Raw genomic sequence first — 16,192 nt, 5'->3', positions numbered from 1 at the left:
GTTAACATATGCACTGTGACACTGCGACAATGTCACAGATCTCAACTGATTCCTAGTTCAGGTGTCATAATAATTATGATGATGTAATCTCTTTTTGTTTTCTTAGAATCTTCCTGTAATGGTGGATATGTTTCAAGCATCCTAATGTGAATATAAAACAAACACACACGCACACACACAAAATGTATTCATAGACAAGAATGTTTGCGGTTTTAAATTACTACAAATATAATTAAGGTAATGGGTACTTCAAAAGGTATTTCATTTATTTGCTACACATTTAAATTATGTTGTCTCGGTTTTGTAATTTCCCTTTTTCCTGTCATTTCCTATGTATGTGGCAAGTTTGTTTTTCAAAATGATTTCTGTAGGTTTTCACATACTTTTTTTTATTTATTTTTTTTACTATTTTTACAATCTGGGTTTTGTGTAATGTTGGTGTGGATAGGCTTTTTTAACCAATGATATTTAATTTAAAAAAAAAAAAAAGGTCTGTATACCAACAACACAATGGACATCAATTTTGTTAACAAGATTTATTGGTCCGAGAAGCTACTTTGCATATCTGTACAGAGAAAACTCACTGCAGGGCTACTGCTTATAACACTTCCCAGTTATAAGGCTACAGTGTCTATCATTGGAATAGTGACTGGTGTCTCTTTATAACCCTCACCTCAATCTGCCTGTGAATTGGATGGCCCCAACAATATCCTTCTAGGTAGCAGTAGCTGTATTAGCTGGTTACTGAATTAGCAAGAAATATAGAAACAGATGCATTGATACCCAGTAGAAAACCTTGTGACTGGATTAAGAAAATGATTTTCAGGTTTTCTAACCTACACATAAAAACACTTTTACAGACAAAAGCAAAAATTGTGGCTCACCAGTCTGGCTTCCTTTGTTATTATTAATTCAGCTGATTGGCAAACCAGACAGATCTTCCACAAACCTGACTATCTGGGAAGCTAGTTGCTCCTTGTTAAATAATTAGCCCTTGAATTTACTTGTGAGTGAGTGGGCAGCTCCTAACAAACTTTACAGCAACTGTTTGTGATTAATACAAAAATATATAATAACAAATAGGGATATTTTTCCCCACCCAGTCTAACCTAGTACTAGGAAAAGGCAGAGGAATACTCATTTAACTCAGTCAACAGTGTACATAAAAAGTACTGAAAAGAATTAATAGTAGTAAATCTAGTAATATATTTAGACAGACGTTTTGAATATATCTCAAGCTTCAATATATTCACACATTCTGATACTCTCAATAATTTCTGCAAAAGAATGTCCTCCCTGATTTAGCATTCTTGGGAAAGAGAGACAAACTACTGTGGTAATTCTTAAAAAAAAAAAACATGCAAATAATTTGTGACACAGAGCAATCACAATAATGTACTGATTTTTGATTAATTAATTTACCACACAGCCTTACATAAATCCCCAAATGGTTTGAATGGTTTGAATCTCGATGTAACATGATACAATTGTAGTACTTCTGTAGAAGAAGCATAAGAAGCTTCTTTTTTTTACATCTTTAATACAATTTCCTCAACAGTATATACTATAGGAGCAGCAGGTTGATTGCTTAACTCTTGCAGTAGACTGTTACTCCTGCTAATGGTACTCAATTAGGTACTCTGGATAAATCTGGTGTTTCTCAAAAATTACAAAAATGGAAGGGTTAGACTTGGAGTCTACGCAGCTGTTGTAAAAGCTGGTATTGTTGCCATCTTTGGGGGGAGGGCGTACATAGTTGCTTTTTCCTCTGGTAAACTCTCCAACCAGCACCCGAGCCACAAAGAGGATCTGGGTACCGGTTCTGGTCTTGGAATAGTTGTGAGAATATAAGGCATCCCTTGCAAAGTAGCTTCCTGTAAAACAACCGCCAGAATTGATTTTAATTCATAACATATAACACTTAACCAGCAAGCTCTGACATCATTGTTCAATACTCTACATGATCAGCTACTGGTACTGTTCTTAGTTTGAATTGCTGTAATCGGGATAACCATATATAGATGTGATGTGTTCATATTATTTTCAAGTGAGTCCTATAAACAGTAGGCAAACGACACATTCTTATTTTGTTATAAAAGTTACTTTACCCCGTTTTTTTCTTCCCAGTTTAGATTGTCCAATTATGTTCCCCCACTGCAATTCCCCCCAACAGCACAGAAGTACTGAAGATCAATGGGCGTCCTCTGATCAAACGACAAAGCTAATGGTCTCTTTAACAGCCAGGAACTCGAAAGCGAAAGTCAGTGAGTTACCAGCCCCTGCCAACATGAAGCGCTGGAAAGTAATGTTATAGTATGTTATGGAATTCTCCACACAGCCCTTTGCTAATGTGTCTCAACCTTGCCAAGGACTTATTTAGGTTACACGTCCAGGGTAGAGCTGCATTCTCTTCCTTGGTTAATCTTACTGTACCTTTCCCATACAGTGAGCCCTGGACTCCACAGATTCTCCAGTCAAAGTTTTGCTCACAGATGGCATCTAATAGGCTTTGCTCTGTACCATGGAATAGAAATTTCTCATCCACACTCTCCCCTCCATTTTTCTTCTTCATTTGTTCTTTTTGCCTGAAACAAAAACCAGAGGAACTGTGTTCCATGATTTTTTTAAACACTTTTAGTGCATATACTGTACTGTTTTTATTTATTTTTTAAAATACATTTTCTTGTATGGATGGTTGTTTCTTTAAAAGCTTGTGACTTACATAACTTGAAGATTGATTTGTATATGCCTTAATGGTAGGGAATGATCGTTCTCAATACATTTTCATTTTACCAGATCTCATTTTAGACTTGGGAAAATGTACATACTTTCCTTTAAGAGTTGCAGTGTGCCAATTTTAAATAAAGCAACATATTTGAAATGTATTAGAAAATGTTTGTTTAAAACGGTGAATACTATACTTACAGTGCTGTCGTGATCCATAGTTAATGCACATAAAAAAAAAACTATTGTGAGATATTAGGGCCAGGGAATTTGTGAATGGTCCTTACACTGTATAAGATTTCATACAGTACATCTACAATTTACTGCAAACATGGCCTAACCACGAAGTCATGAATTCTGTTGAACCCTTTCATGCATGGCCACCTCATGCCATTTTTCCCCATATAAAGCAATGGAAAAAAATTGAAACATTTTTCAATGAAAAATATATGTATTATGTGTCCAAAACTATTTATTTCAGCTATTTCTTTATATGTCATGCATGCATTATTCAGTATGTGTTACAGACAAACATGGGCAGAAAATGAGAGAATGCTCAGAGAGTGCTGAATAGAATACAGTGTTTCACAGATTGCATCTCAGAAAAGTTTATATTATGAAAAAATACAATCTACGCACCACTGGAACACTTTCCAGAGAGAGGGGTTTTGGATCCTTTGAATCTTATGAACGGTCGCTGCAGCCATGGTCCGCTTGAAGAGACCTTCAACATGTTGAAATTCCCCAGAGGATTTGGAAAGTTCAATCAGCTGAAAACGATTAAAAAAAAAAAAACACTAAATGGCTAGAAGAATTAAAGAGATTGGGACATTTTATTATTTTTAAATTCTGCTTTGTGTAAAATACAGTTAAAATAAAAACATACCTTGTATCTAAATTTAGGCAAGGCACCTTGGTCCCAGTGACTCGGAACAGACATAGCATTTGAGCTTTGTGTCTCTGAAGAGTCACTTTAAGAAGCAAAAAACAAGAATACATCTGTATTTAAGTACTTAGGTTTAAAAAGCATTACAGAAATGCATAACATTTCACTGAGTAATAATGTAATTAATCTAAATGGTTAAAATATTTTTCAAAATTGTTTAAATCTAATAAAACATTTGATTAATGACACAGTTTCTTTTTAATAAAGACAAAATAAAAAATAATAATAAAAACAAAAAGAAAATCAGTTTAGAAATGATGATTGCTGTCTGGTATTTTAGAGCTTAATTTCAAGTTTAAATTATTATTTTTAATGTTTTTTGTTTGTTTGTTTAATGTACCGCTTTATCTTGATGTCCACAGCTTTGGAAGAAACAAATCTAGGCCTTCTCCGCACCTCCGTTTTTGTTTTGTATTTCAGGTTCTTTTGATACATGTCTAAAAGGCAGAAACAAGTAGAACACTCAAATGTTGCAAAATTCATACTTAAAAAGATTAGCTCAATACATGGAAGTATATAATTAAGTATAAGACTAGAACAAGGGTTGTCAGATGTAAAGATTTATAAATATTCCACATTTTGTTCTAAAGCAATACCCAGGCCAAAAACCTGGACCCTAGAGGACACATGGACTAGACAGTCTATTGAGGTAATATACAGTACTGCACTGTACCCTTTTCTTATATTAAGATGCTTATAAGTTTATATTTTCTCTGCCTCAGAATAAACTTCAACACTAAATATTCAAATTAAACAATACAAATGCATGTACAAAACTGCAAAATATGTTTTTCTTTTTTTCTATTCTAGCTGCACAGAATGCATATGTTACAATAGACTGATGTACTGTAAAGTTATACCATAATACAATTTCAAATATGCTCTAACACCTGTGTTAAATAACCATGGTCATCAACATTACATTACACTAAATACTTTTTCACCATGATGTACATATTTGGAAGAGTTATGCGTACACAATCTACTGGTTTTAACATACATGCAGTATTGCCAGTTGCCAGTACCTTTAAAGCTGAGGGTGTACTGCTGACCACCTGAGCTGAATGGAACAACACCATCCCCATCAACTAGAAACACATTCTCCAAGACTTCAGTGTTGACTGATGAGACGTTCTGACCATCGTCCTGCAAGAAAGAGTAGTTATAAAGCAGACAGAAATGTACACCTTAATGTAACTTCTTTAAACAGAATCGTCTAAGATGTGCATTGAATACAGCAGTATCAGTATTCACCTTATTCTTAAATAGCTGTTTAAGATGTGTTGCCCTACTGAAAATATGTTGAATTTAATCATTTTGATTGAAATATATATATATATATATATATATATATATATATATATATATATATATATATATATATATATATATATATATTTCACCTCATTCCTCTTTGTCTAAATATTATTAAAAACATTATTAAAAACTCTGTTCATATAAATATCCCTATAGAACAAGTGCATACTTTATATTGTCGGCATAATAACAGATTTGAAATTAGGCAGTTTTTATTGATAAGTGAGGACATTATCATGAGCTGAGAGCCAACCCCAAAATGATGCCCAGCCAATTGTTACGCAAAGGCAGCAACTGCATTGCCATTGGCAGAATGGTGGTAATATCTGATTTATTGATATATTTTGACAAGGGTGACATTGTGGTATAAATCAGTGTATATATACTATAAGGACCACCGTGCATTGTTTTAAATTAATTGTGTTGGTATTGCTTATAACATTATTCTCTGCAAATAGTTCTGTTTAGGTTTCTTCTTGGTACTACATTCATATTACAGTATTATGGTAGCCCTATGGTGTTTTTTATGCCAATGACTATGAAGTATTAAAGCTTAAATTGGGGATATACTTGTTAGATCTATATTAAAGCCTCCAAACTCACTTGCTTTCCATATTCAATCCACACACCACATTGGTCTTTCCAGTACCAGACCCATTCGGTAGTCAGGATGAAGTGTGGGGGCTTAGTGACTGAGGAAGCTGTGGAAAGGCGTCTGACTTTAGCTGATCCCAGAGTCATTGTGAGGAAATTGACTGGTGGAGATCCATCACTGGAAACAGAATTGACAATGTACTTATTGTAATGAGGTAAGACTATAAAAATCCTATGTGGGAAGACAAATACATGTTGAAAATATGTAAAACATGATTGCCATATATTTTTACTTGTATGAACTAAAAGTGGCCCCTTTATATGAAACATAAGTAAAGAAATGTTCTCAAGGAAGCTTGGGACATGGCAGCAGAGCTGAGAATGAATAAGGCTCTTAGTATCTCACCTGGTTGTGTTTTCTGGGTCACAGTAAGCCTTTTCAATCTCTTCCATGTTTGGAAAGTCATTCCAGGTCAACCCGTTATACACTTCCCATTTGTAGGGCAGATGGAAGTGGACGCGAATGCACTTTTCTTTAAAGAGTACAAACAATAGGCTTTTGTAATATATATATATATATATATATATATATATATATATATATATATATATATATATATATATATATAAAGGTGTAGGTGTATTGTATATTGACAGCATCATGTTCGAGTAGTCGAGTGACTTATAAAAAAAAAGGAATTATTTATGAATAAGATACAAACATGTTTTGTGATATATTATTATTACATATTTTTGTTGATTTAGGTCAAAAATTCACAAATTGAAAAAAAAAAGTCTTTGGGTCTAATCTTACACAAATCTTCAAGACATTTATGAAAAAAGATGTTTTAGAGGCTTGGTGTGAGATAATCTAAAATGTTGCTATTCGGGTTTAGATTTTCTTACATCAATAAACATTTAAAGAGCATACTGTACCAAAACAAGGGTACAAACCTTTAAAACTGCAGTGTTTCCTGATGTAAAAAAGGCAGATTTCATCACTGTCCACATCACTGATGGAGCTTTCTGATGATTCCCTTGTACGCACTTTCTTTCCTTTTGACAAATGGTGAATTATAGAAAGTTAATAGGGGGTTTTGAGCAAAAGAAAAGAGTTTACATTTGTTGCTAGTAGATCTTATAGACCTATCATAGACCACGATACTGATGTGAATCAGCCATCTGAAATCTCTTATTATTATTGTCTTATTATTTGTTGCTATACAGGTTACTATTATTATTTTTGTCCAGTAGTAAAGAAACAGTTGGTTGTCCTCACCTGCACTGCTGCCAGTGCTACAGTTAATGGTGTAGATATTGTTATATATTGAAGGCAGGTTGGATATTAGTTCTGCACTGAGACCCCGGCCCTCCAGCATTTCCTGAGCATTTGCATCAAACTTGTGGCTCCTCTTACATTGCTGTCCAAATTTACAGTTTCCTTGCAGAAAGTGTTGGCATATGTGGAGTTTGGTGCATTTTGTTTTGAAGGTACATGATCCATATTCCCCATTGCCCTTATTGTAGTGTGCACACACCTGGAGTAAAACAAAGCATAAGGAATTTAGAAGACTATCTTTGCATGAGCCTAACCTGTAAGATTTTGGCCAGTTTTACAGTTTCGTCAATCCCAGTGGGCCTTGTATTAAAATTAATGTACACAATAAGAAGAAGGCATTGGTGAAAACGTTTGTCTGTATGACTTTCTTACAGATTTATATTGAAATTCTATTGAATATGTTAACAACCTACTGTTTGAAAATCAAAAGTTAAACAATAAGATCTTAATTTATTGTTCTCAGTGCCTATTGTTGCTGCTTCCTACATACAAGGTTCAGCCTTCTACGCTAATCTTATTGGCTAACCAATACTCCAAGCCCACCTTTCACTAAATGTTCTAAAAGTCTTTCTACCCCTGCTCCCCACCACCTCCTTGCAACTGTATCTCCCTTCTGGGGGGTCAGTGGTCTTCCTCACCTGACCTTGGTTGACCTCTGACAGACATCGGCGGTCACACCTCAACTGAGGGCGACGCCTGCTGGTCCAGAAAGCGAGATCCTGGGCTAAACAGTCTAATCATCCCACACTACATTTTATACAGCCTGTAGCAATGCTGTGCCTCATTATTTGAATGTTAAACCAGGGCGTGTAGATAACAATATAAAAACAAACGCATGTCAGTAAAATACCTATTACAGTACAGTTGGCCGCAACAGTGGGTACTGAGAAAGTTATAGGATGTTCTGTAATGTTTCAAAAGGGAATTATTCTGGCACAACTATTTTTGCACATTAAAGAAGTATTCTAGTCCTAGGTTCTGTCTCCAGTTTGCTCACATGTTATGACTGCATCTCTGCCAATGAAGGTTTGATCTGTAGTTGATGTTACCTCAGGCAGAAGAGAGGGGTCATTCTGGAGCAGTAACTGGGATAACTCAGCCTCCTGCAGACCCTGAAGCTGATTAGCTCTCAAGATGTTACTGTTGTGGACTGAATGAAGGTCATGTGAGTTTCTGCATTTATTCCTGAACATAAAAAGAAACCAAAACAATGACCAGTTGTATACTAAATTATAATTCCTTGGTTCCTATTAGCTGCATTCCTCTTCGGTTTAATCTTCTGTGCAGTCTCCACCGAATGATTCTTGAATGATGAATCAATGTGACTTAGAGAAAATTAGAATAATAATTCCCCATACCTCATTTAAGTTTGGATATATGGATAAAGCAAGTGAATAATATCAATGTAAGAAAACGAATCAATATTTGTTCAAATCAAACTCCTGTACCTTTAATCGTGAGTCACTCCTTCATGTTTTAATGTTTTGTAGTTGACGAAGCCCTTGCACAACAATGTATAATACAATACAGTAGGTCAACAATTACAGTCCTGTAACTAGGGCCTGTAATCAACACCAGACCTCGGGGAGCAAGCCCAGGTTGTGTGTTGTACTTTTTAAAACATGACTACTTTAACTTGAAATATACAGAATAATAGCCATCAAAATAGGCTTTTGTTCTTGTGAAATAAAGAAAAAACATTCTTTGGGATGTAATGCACAGGGATTGGCATATATGATTAAATAGTTTGTAAACATGAATTAAAATGTGAATAAAAAGATCTGTATCTTTTGATATGGTCGATGTTTAAAACAACACTGGTAATGGAGCTTAATTAATCAAGTCACAGAATACAGCTGTGCACCTAATATTAAGACAATAACTCAGTGTTCTGTTATTATACTTAAAAGAGTCAGATTGAGGTCAGAGGTCAATATCAAGGTCACCAAGACATTTAGCATAAAGAGTTTATATAATTTCTGTACGTACAGTATAAGCTCTCTTAAGAGGATGCTCAGGTATCCTTAAATATAGTATTTTCCTGTAAGATTTGGTGTATGACTGTTTCTAAATTCTTACTAGTCACTGGTATCATTATCATCATATTAAGTTCATTATTATTTTGTATTATTTAATTAAAGAAATGAGAGGAATACCTATGTATAATAAATATTTACTGTTTGTACTGATCATAACACAGGACTGTTAAACGCACCATTATGAAACTTCTGCCCTGTCTATATAGACAGAAGCAGTATTTTGTTACCCTTACCTTTCCTTGTCAAATCTGCAGTTACCACAAACAAAATATCAACAAAGATGAAGCCCATTGCAGTCAGCACAGTCCTCTTTTGGGTACTGTTTGCACAGTCTCACTGAAGTCTTTGCAATGATTGTGGTATCATTGCTGAGCTCACACCCTGGAATGTTCCCCTCAGTACCTTCAACTATAGCAAACCTACTGCCATTCCTCAGGATCTGACAGAAGAGCTGTTCTGTAATCGTGTGATACTTGCAGAGTCTCTTGTAAAGCTGTCTGTAGTCCAAGGATCCCTGACTGCAGCAGAGAATACTGGTAGCACAGCTAGCTACAGCAGAAGCAGACATTTTGTCAGAATCCACTAGCGTTTTTACTTCCTAATCAGCACTCTTGCTGCAGGAGAAATGAAACTGAAACTTACTGGACTGTGAAGGCACAAAACCAACAACAGGGGCTGCTCTGGGATTAGCACTGGGATTTTGAAACTCCCTTACGAAATACTATTCAATGCCAATGCAATGGTTCAGTACTAAGGGGCAATGGTAATATTATGACATACCACCGGATAGTAGCAAAGACATTTAAAAAAAAAAGAGAGATAAAAAAGAGATTGTACTCTGACTGTACTTGCTTCAACTAAAGACTACAGATTGTCCTTGCTGTCTTTTGAAACCCATTAAAAGTCTTGAATTGGAGAATCTAAAGAGCTATAATGAGGAGCTCAGTAAGCCATATATTAGACTCAAGAGCCATCCATTGGACAGCCCATTTATATATATATATATATATATAGAGAGAGAGAGAGAGAGAGAGAGAGAGAGAGAGAGAGAGAGAGAGAGAGAGAGAGAGAGAGAGAGAGAGAGAGAGAGAGAGAGAGAGAGAGAGAGATAGATAGATAGATAGATAGATAGATAGATATGTTTAAATATGTATTTTTCCCTTACCTTTCATTGTCATACTTGCAGTTCTGATAAACAAAAAATTTACAAAGATGAAGACGTCCGCAATTATAACAGTTCCCTTCTGGATAGTGGTTGCACAACTGTACCAAGGTTTTAGCAATGATTTTACTGTCAGGACACAGCCCACTCTCTGCAGTCTTTACCTTGGTGCTGTTAACTATAAAAAACCTACTAGTGTCTCCCAGGATCTGAATGAAGGTGTGGTCCATGTTCCTGAAGTAATGAGTTACTAGTCTGTGAAGTTCCCTGTATTCCATGGACCCTCCATTGGAGCAGATAGTTTTTGTGACATAGTTGGTTAGGCAGGAAACTGACATTTTCAGAAATGTGCTAACTTCCTGAGAAAGTTTTCTGTATACCAGCTTGCTGTACCAAGTACAGGGTGTTACGTATGGGATCAAAAGGTCTAACATTATTTTCTTTCATTTCCTGCCAAAACGTTTTCTTCCCCATGTCCTTTATGAGCCACCGTACCAGTGTGTAAAACAAAAACCGAAACTGAACTGGTACTGTACTGGTGTTTGCATCAGTTCCCCGACAGGTATGTACAGCAGGGCTTCCTTTTTAATCTTAGAAACTGGAAAAGTTTCTAAGATTTCAAATTTTTTAAGTTAGTCAAAGCTACAGTAGTTACAGCCTCACAGTGGTACCCTTTTGTGGTTCAGAGACTCTACCACATTTCTGTTTCAAGTTTAGCACAAGTCTGTAGATCAAATGACTCTTTACATACACTGTTCTTCTGTATATATGTTGATGAGTTTAAAGGTAAAATGTTTCTGTTCAAAGTAAATTGTAACAGAAACATACAGTATAGCAATATGCCAAGTTCATTTAATGAGGAAATAGTTTCTCTTATTGCAGCTGCAGTAAATTAAACCTTGTTTGTGGGGAATCCCCCGGAGGGAACTAAAAAAAAACATGACATTAAATTCAGTCTGATTTTACTTTTTGTAACCAATAAATGATGTATTTGCAAAGTGAGGACCTGAATGTAATTCAATTCACCACTCTAGGGAAAGCCATATCAACTTTATGTAGGTGTACAGACAAGTAAACAGAGCCCTAGCACAACTATTAACAAACAACCAGCAATTCACAGCATTAACAGCCATGGTAACAAGAGATTTGAAATAAATGTTGCACATTGGTTCTGATACAGTAGCGTACAGCACATGGTACTGAATTGTCAAAACCAGTAACACTTAGAAATCTGTTAACAGTGTTGTTGCGGGCCTTAAATGCAAATAATACACAGCACTCTTAAAACAATAAGAGATAGCACTGCAACACGTAAAAAAGATATACTATTGTATTACAAAAATATACAGGGAGAACATACTCATAAGAAAAAATACATATATTTATACCTTAAAATGTATGTTAATTCTGATACTGTATATTTAGAATACACATTGTCATTGTTTTGCATGGGTTCCCACTGCCAATGAAGATCATTTTGAAATGACAATTTTTAAAACTATGCTTCTGTCTCTTTCAGTGTCACTATGTCCCACCCTAATGCTGTGACAACAGCTCCCTGCGGGACTGACCAGTTTGCCAATCTGCCGATGAACATGTGTGGCATTCCACCAAAGAAAAGAAAATGTGATTTTCAAATGACCGGAAACCAGCTTGTTACTCTCATTAGTCCAACCGAAATAGTTTTGAAATTACCTCAGAATACCTCAGCCAGCTTTCCCATTTGGGGTTTGATACAAGCATCCCAAGCTGAGGGGGTTTGGAATGTGACACCTTATAAAATAGACATAAGGATAGTTCCTTTAAATGCCTTTAAACCTGAGGTTTCAGAGCCTAGCGACCAGGTGGCTGAGCACCAACAAAGAAGTGGTAGCTCGTTTTTCATAGTACGTGAATCAGTCCCTAATTGGGGCTCCATCTTTTATGACCCGGTTCAAGAATCGACCTTTGATCAGCAGTACCAAATAGGCAAGACACAAATCTGCGACCAGTTCCTTTTAGGATGTTGCTCCCTGGATTTGCGATGCCCTCTGCACCACACACCGTTTCCCTTCCACTGGCAGCTGAGACGGAGGGCTAGGTATCAGTGGGTCAGTGTGTCCCAGTCAGCACAGATTCACCTTGAGAAGCTTTACTGCAATACTGACAGCGATGAAGCAATTCTGAACCTACTGTACGTAAAAGTATCATAAACACAACTGACAATGTGAATGTGGTCAACAAAGCATACTACTAACAATGGTAGTGTATGCCACATGTGTGCTGTGTAAGCCAAAACTATAGTTTGCTTCCAGCACTTATTCAGGTCATCACTGCATAGAGTAGTCAAATGCTGGTATTTATTTGAACTAAATTGCCAGTTAGTTTCTATAATGTTTTTTTTTTTTCCTTATTGGTTTTATTGGATTTAATCCTTAGCTATTACCCTTATGTGGAACACTAGGTCTTTTATTTTTCCCGACTTTATATAAAGCTGAACACTTTCTAGTCATGTGCCATTCATACAGTAAGTTTAAAAACAGTAGGCAAAATATGATGTAGACATTACTAAAACATACATAGCCCCCTGGAACGATTTAGGTTTCAAGGGTTAAATGTTAATGAACCATGATTGTTTCTATCCTGTTCTGCAGTGACAACGTCTTCACCCTGAATTTTGACAGCATGACAGTTTGTGATTCTGACAATTATGATGAAGTAAGAAGGTTCTCAAACACAACCAAATCTGACTGTAATCCACACTTTCCTACTGTGTGGAAGATGTACTGGAGGAATGATTATGACTTATTCGTTGAATATGATGAGGTTGGTTACAAATTAATCAGAAAATGTTGCTAACAAGCTGACAAGCATGAAAGTATAGATTTGCAACATGCATACAGGGTGTTCCAAAAGTCAGGTATTCTAGGCAATATTATATATTATGCAGATTAAAAAGTTAAACTATCTGCACCCCACTGAAAAGGTCTTAATTTGTTCCTACAGTATTTGGTTAAAGTCATTTCCCACCTGAAAAAAATAGAGAAACAAACAATACTACCAATTACTCCTGTGGTGTCTCACTTTTTAAAAGAGGGCTATTGGCACTGCTCTACTGAATGATAAATAATTACTGTGCCATGTTTGTTTATGGACCACTGTAATAAAAATACATTTTGAAAAGTTTGTGTGAAATGCCCAAAAGGTGTGCTAAGTCTTAGTGTCATGAAGATTCTATTGTGCTTTCTATTGTGCTTTGTAGTCTATTTCAAGGCAGCTGGAAGATGCAATTCAGAACAGAGCCCTCAAGTACACATTCACACAAACAGGTCGACAGTATGAGGTGGACTTCTCCAACCTCAATCAAAAGAACATAGCGACAGGATTCATCCGTGAAATAAGACGAAGACCTGTCTTCCGGTTCCTGCCGGCACTGCAGCCTCATCTAAAGTAAGTCAAATATCACCCAGCCATCAGATGACTTGAGTCTAATCTAAATAGCACCAGTATAAATTGTAATGGCATGTTGTTTTTCTGCTTCTTGTTCCAGGACTTTGAGCCCTAATGTTTTTCCAGGACATGGGGAAGCGCAGCCTCAGGTTTGTTTGGCTGACCCTCTAGAAGAATTCACATGTTGGTATCCCCCTGTCTGGAGACCTGGGCCCACAGAGGAGGAGTTCACGAAGATTGAAGTCAAACTCTATGAAAAGGCCTACCTGAAAGTCTATGAGCTGTTCCACAAAACCTTATCCGAGGCAGATGTAGAGATTGTGAACATCTACCAAATCCAGAACACTTTTCAGTGGGATAAATATAGAAGGTAAGGTTCAGTATAAAACTGAATCAATTTCAACTCCCCTGCCCAATAGCACACACATGTGTGGACTTAGGGGTTCGCCTTCAGTTGTGTAGCTCCAGAACTAGAGCAAGGCTCTACTTTTAAGCTACTTGTACATGTCTTGTTACTGAATAGACTTATCCCAGGCACAATCAGGGGACAGATGTGTGGGCATGAGTGTTCCAAACTTGGTAGTAAAACTGTATGTGCAATTATGTGCAACTACTTTAAAATGATCAGTATATTAAAAGCTGTACTTTTTTTTAATTAAATTCTAAAATTGACTTTTAACTTGTGTCAAATTGATGTGATATATTTAGGTACTGCACTATCCTAAAGGGAATGAATACATAATTATTATGGCCCACTCTACAAGAAAAAAAAAAAATTACAACCAGGCTTTAATTTGCACCCGCTTTTCTAAAATATAAATTTGGCCACACCATGATTCTGCTGACTTTTCAAATGTGATGCAGATTATTAAAATCATCCTAATTCTTTTAAATCAGATGGGGTTTTTTTTCTTTATTTTTTCAGACAAAAAGAATACATGCTAGCCAAATGTGGTGAAAATAAGGAATGCACCATTGAGCGTCATTTATTCCATGGAACTACAACAGATGCCGTGGATAGAATCTGTAAGAACAACTTTGACCCCCGTGTTTCAGGAAAGAATGGGAGTGTGTACGGCAGAGGAAGCTACTTCGCACAGAATGCCAGCTACTCCAATGACTTTGCAAAACCAACTAAGGATGGATTTCAGTATATGTTTTTGGCCAAAGTTTTGGTTGGAAAGAAGGATACTGGAAAGTCTGGCTACAACCGACCACCGCCTCTTTTACCAGAGAATCCAAAAAGTGATTTATACGACTCCTGCGTAAATAACCCCACGGACCCAACAATATTTGTTATTTTTGACAGCTGCCAGTGTTACCCTTACTACCTCATCAAATATAGGGTTATGTCTGATGTTGTCAATATATCTGAATGGAATATGTAGCTATAGGTCCCATTCACATGGGAGCGATTGGAGCAAATATCCGCTCCCGGGAGCAGATCAGATCGATTGGAGACCCGTGAATGCTCAGACTGTCTCGGCTCGCTTAAAACGATCCGATTCGAGATCGGAAAAACAGGTGGTCTCGGCTAATCTGGGCAATCGATCCAGGTGCGGGTCCCAGTCCTTCATTTGACATGTTTTATTATTATTATTATTATTATTATTATTATTATTATTATTATTATTATTATTATTATTATTATTATTTATTTCTTAGCAGACTTTATTATTATTTTGAATTAGGTTTTTAAGCATACAGATTTTAAAGCAGAGTCAGCAGATTATAAAATGGATACATGTATGCTGCTTGTTTAAGTCTGGTTTGGTACACAGTTATGCAAAGTTACAATTTTCAACTATGGTATTTTTGCATAATTGCTACATTGTATTGATGCGTGTTGCAATTATACAAAAGCGTTGCAAAGAAGAAAAATCACTTACAGTTCAGTTTGTCACCACAGGGTGTCGGTACACGCCCTTGAAACACTCGTTTCCTGTATATTTGATTACCGGCGCATGTTTTAGTTATACATCTGAAGAACGTTTTGTTAAAGATGTGGTTGCAAGTAGTTTACAAACCTTGACATTTCAATGCGCAAGGGAAACTTATGTCGCACATTGATAATATTTTGAAATAAAACCTTAAACACAAATGACAGACATAACGAACCCCCGCAAACTTCATTGTTATTCGCCATTATCTACACATATAGAAAAATACAGTGCAGCATAAAAATCAGTTGGGGATTCGATGTGAGCAGAGCTCGTTTGAAATTCCTGTGAGAATGCTAAACGATCTCGGGCCAGCAGAAGGCAAACGAGCCACCAAACGAACTCGGCTCGTTTTCCCGGACTATCCTGTTTGAATGCTTCTCGCTCCCGTGTGAATGCCGGGGTCAAAGTCGATCATACCTAGGTGACACAAAATTATCAGAAAGCAGAATTTCAGATTATATCTAAATACATTTCTATCAGCAGCAGTTTCTCCAAACCACTTGATAATGTTACCGTAAAGAGGCATACACCCTTTTCTGAGTATAAGACATGTTAATATTGTGACCTCATTTCGACAGCACTGTGTTTAAATGTTCAGTCACTTACAGTTCAGTTTGTCACCACAGGGTGTCGGTACACGCCCTTGAAACACAAAAGAAAGCGATTGTATTTTGTCGCTGCTGAAACCGTTTAATAATT

The 16,192-nt window shown here is 36.4% G+C and overlaps 2 protein-coding genes across 3 annotated transcripts; one reads left to right on the top strand and one right to left on the bottom strand.

The window, feature by feature from the left end:
* Nucleotides 1–1,322: 1,322 nt before the first annotated feature.
* LOC117415629 (protein mono-ADP-ribosyltransferase PARP12-like) lies at nt 1,323–10,542 on the bottom strand. 2 transcript variants are annotated; one of them, XM_034026208.3, is made up of 12 exons: nt 10,125–10,542; nt 7,970–8,105; nt 6,861–7,119; nt 6,536–6,637; nt 5,988–6,114; nt 5,591–5,759; nt 4,696–4,816; nt 4,011–4,107; nt 3,611–3,695; nt 3,364–3,494; nt 2,434–2,585; nt 1,323–1,874 (listed from the first exon to the last, which is right to left on the bottom strand). In XM_034026208.3, the coding sequence occupies exons 1-12, from the start codon at nt 10,457–10,459 to the stop codon at nt 1,618–1,620; spliced, it is 1,971 nt and encodes a 656-aa protein (XP_033882099.3). In that variant the 5' UTR covers nt 10,460–10,542; the 3' UTR covers nt 1,323–1,617. The 2 variants fall into 2 exon arrangements, with proteins under 2 accessions (XP_033882099.3, XP_034777951.2); XM_034922060.2 differs by lacking the exon at nt 10,125–10,542 and having other exon boundaries at nt 7,918–7,999.
* Nucleotides 10,543–10,634: 92 nt separating this feature from the next.
* Nucleotides 10,635–15,969, top strand: LOC117414932 (protein mono-ADP-ribosyltransferase TIPARP-like). The gene is made up of 6 exons (XM_034024788.3): nt 10,635–10,683; nt 11,641–12,294; nt 12,755–12,926; nt 13,363–13,550; nt 13,651–13,920; nt 14,476–15,969. The coding sequence occupies exons 2-6, from the start codon at nt 11,648–11,650 to the stop codon at nt 14,936–14,938; spliced, it is 1,740 nt and encodes a 579-aa protein (XP_033880679.3). The 5' UTR covers nt 10,635–10,683; nt 11,641–11,647; the 3' UTR covers nt 14,939–15,969.
* The last annotated feature ends 223 nt before the right edge of the window (nt 15,970–16,192 follow it).

The sequence above is a fragment of the Acipenser ruthenus genome, chromosome 7 (assembly GCF_902713425.1).
Source record: "Acipenser ruthenus chromosome 7, fAciRut3.2 maternal haplotype, whole genome shotgun sequence".
NCBI classification, from domain to species: Eukaryota; Metazoa; Chordata; class Actinopteri; order Acipenseriformes; family Acipenseridae; genus Acipenser; species Acipenser ruthenus.
Note: the sequence above shows the minus strand (reverse complement) of the source record. Positions and strands in the feature narration are given on the sequence as shown.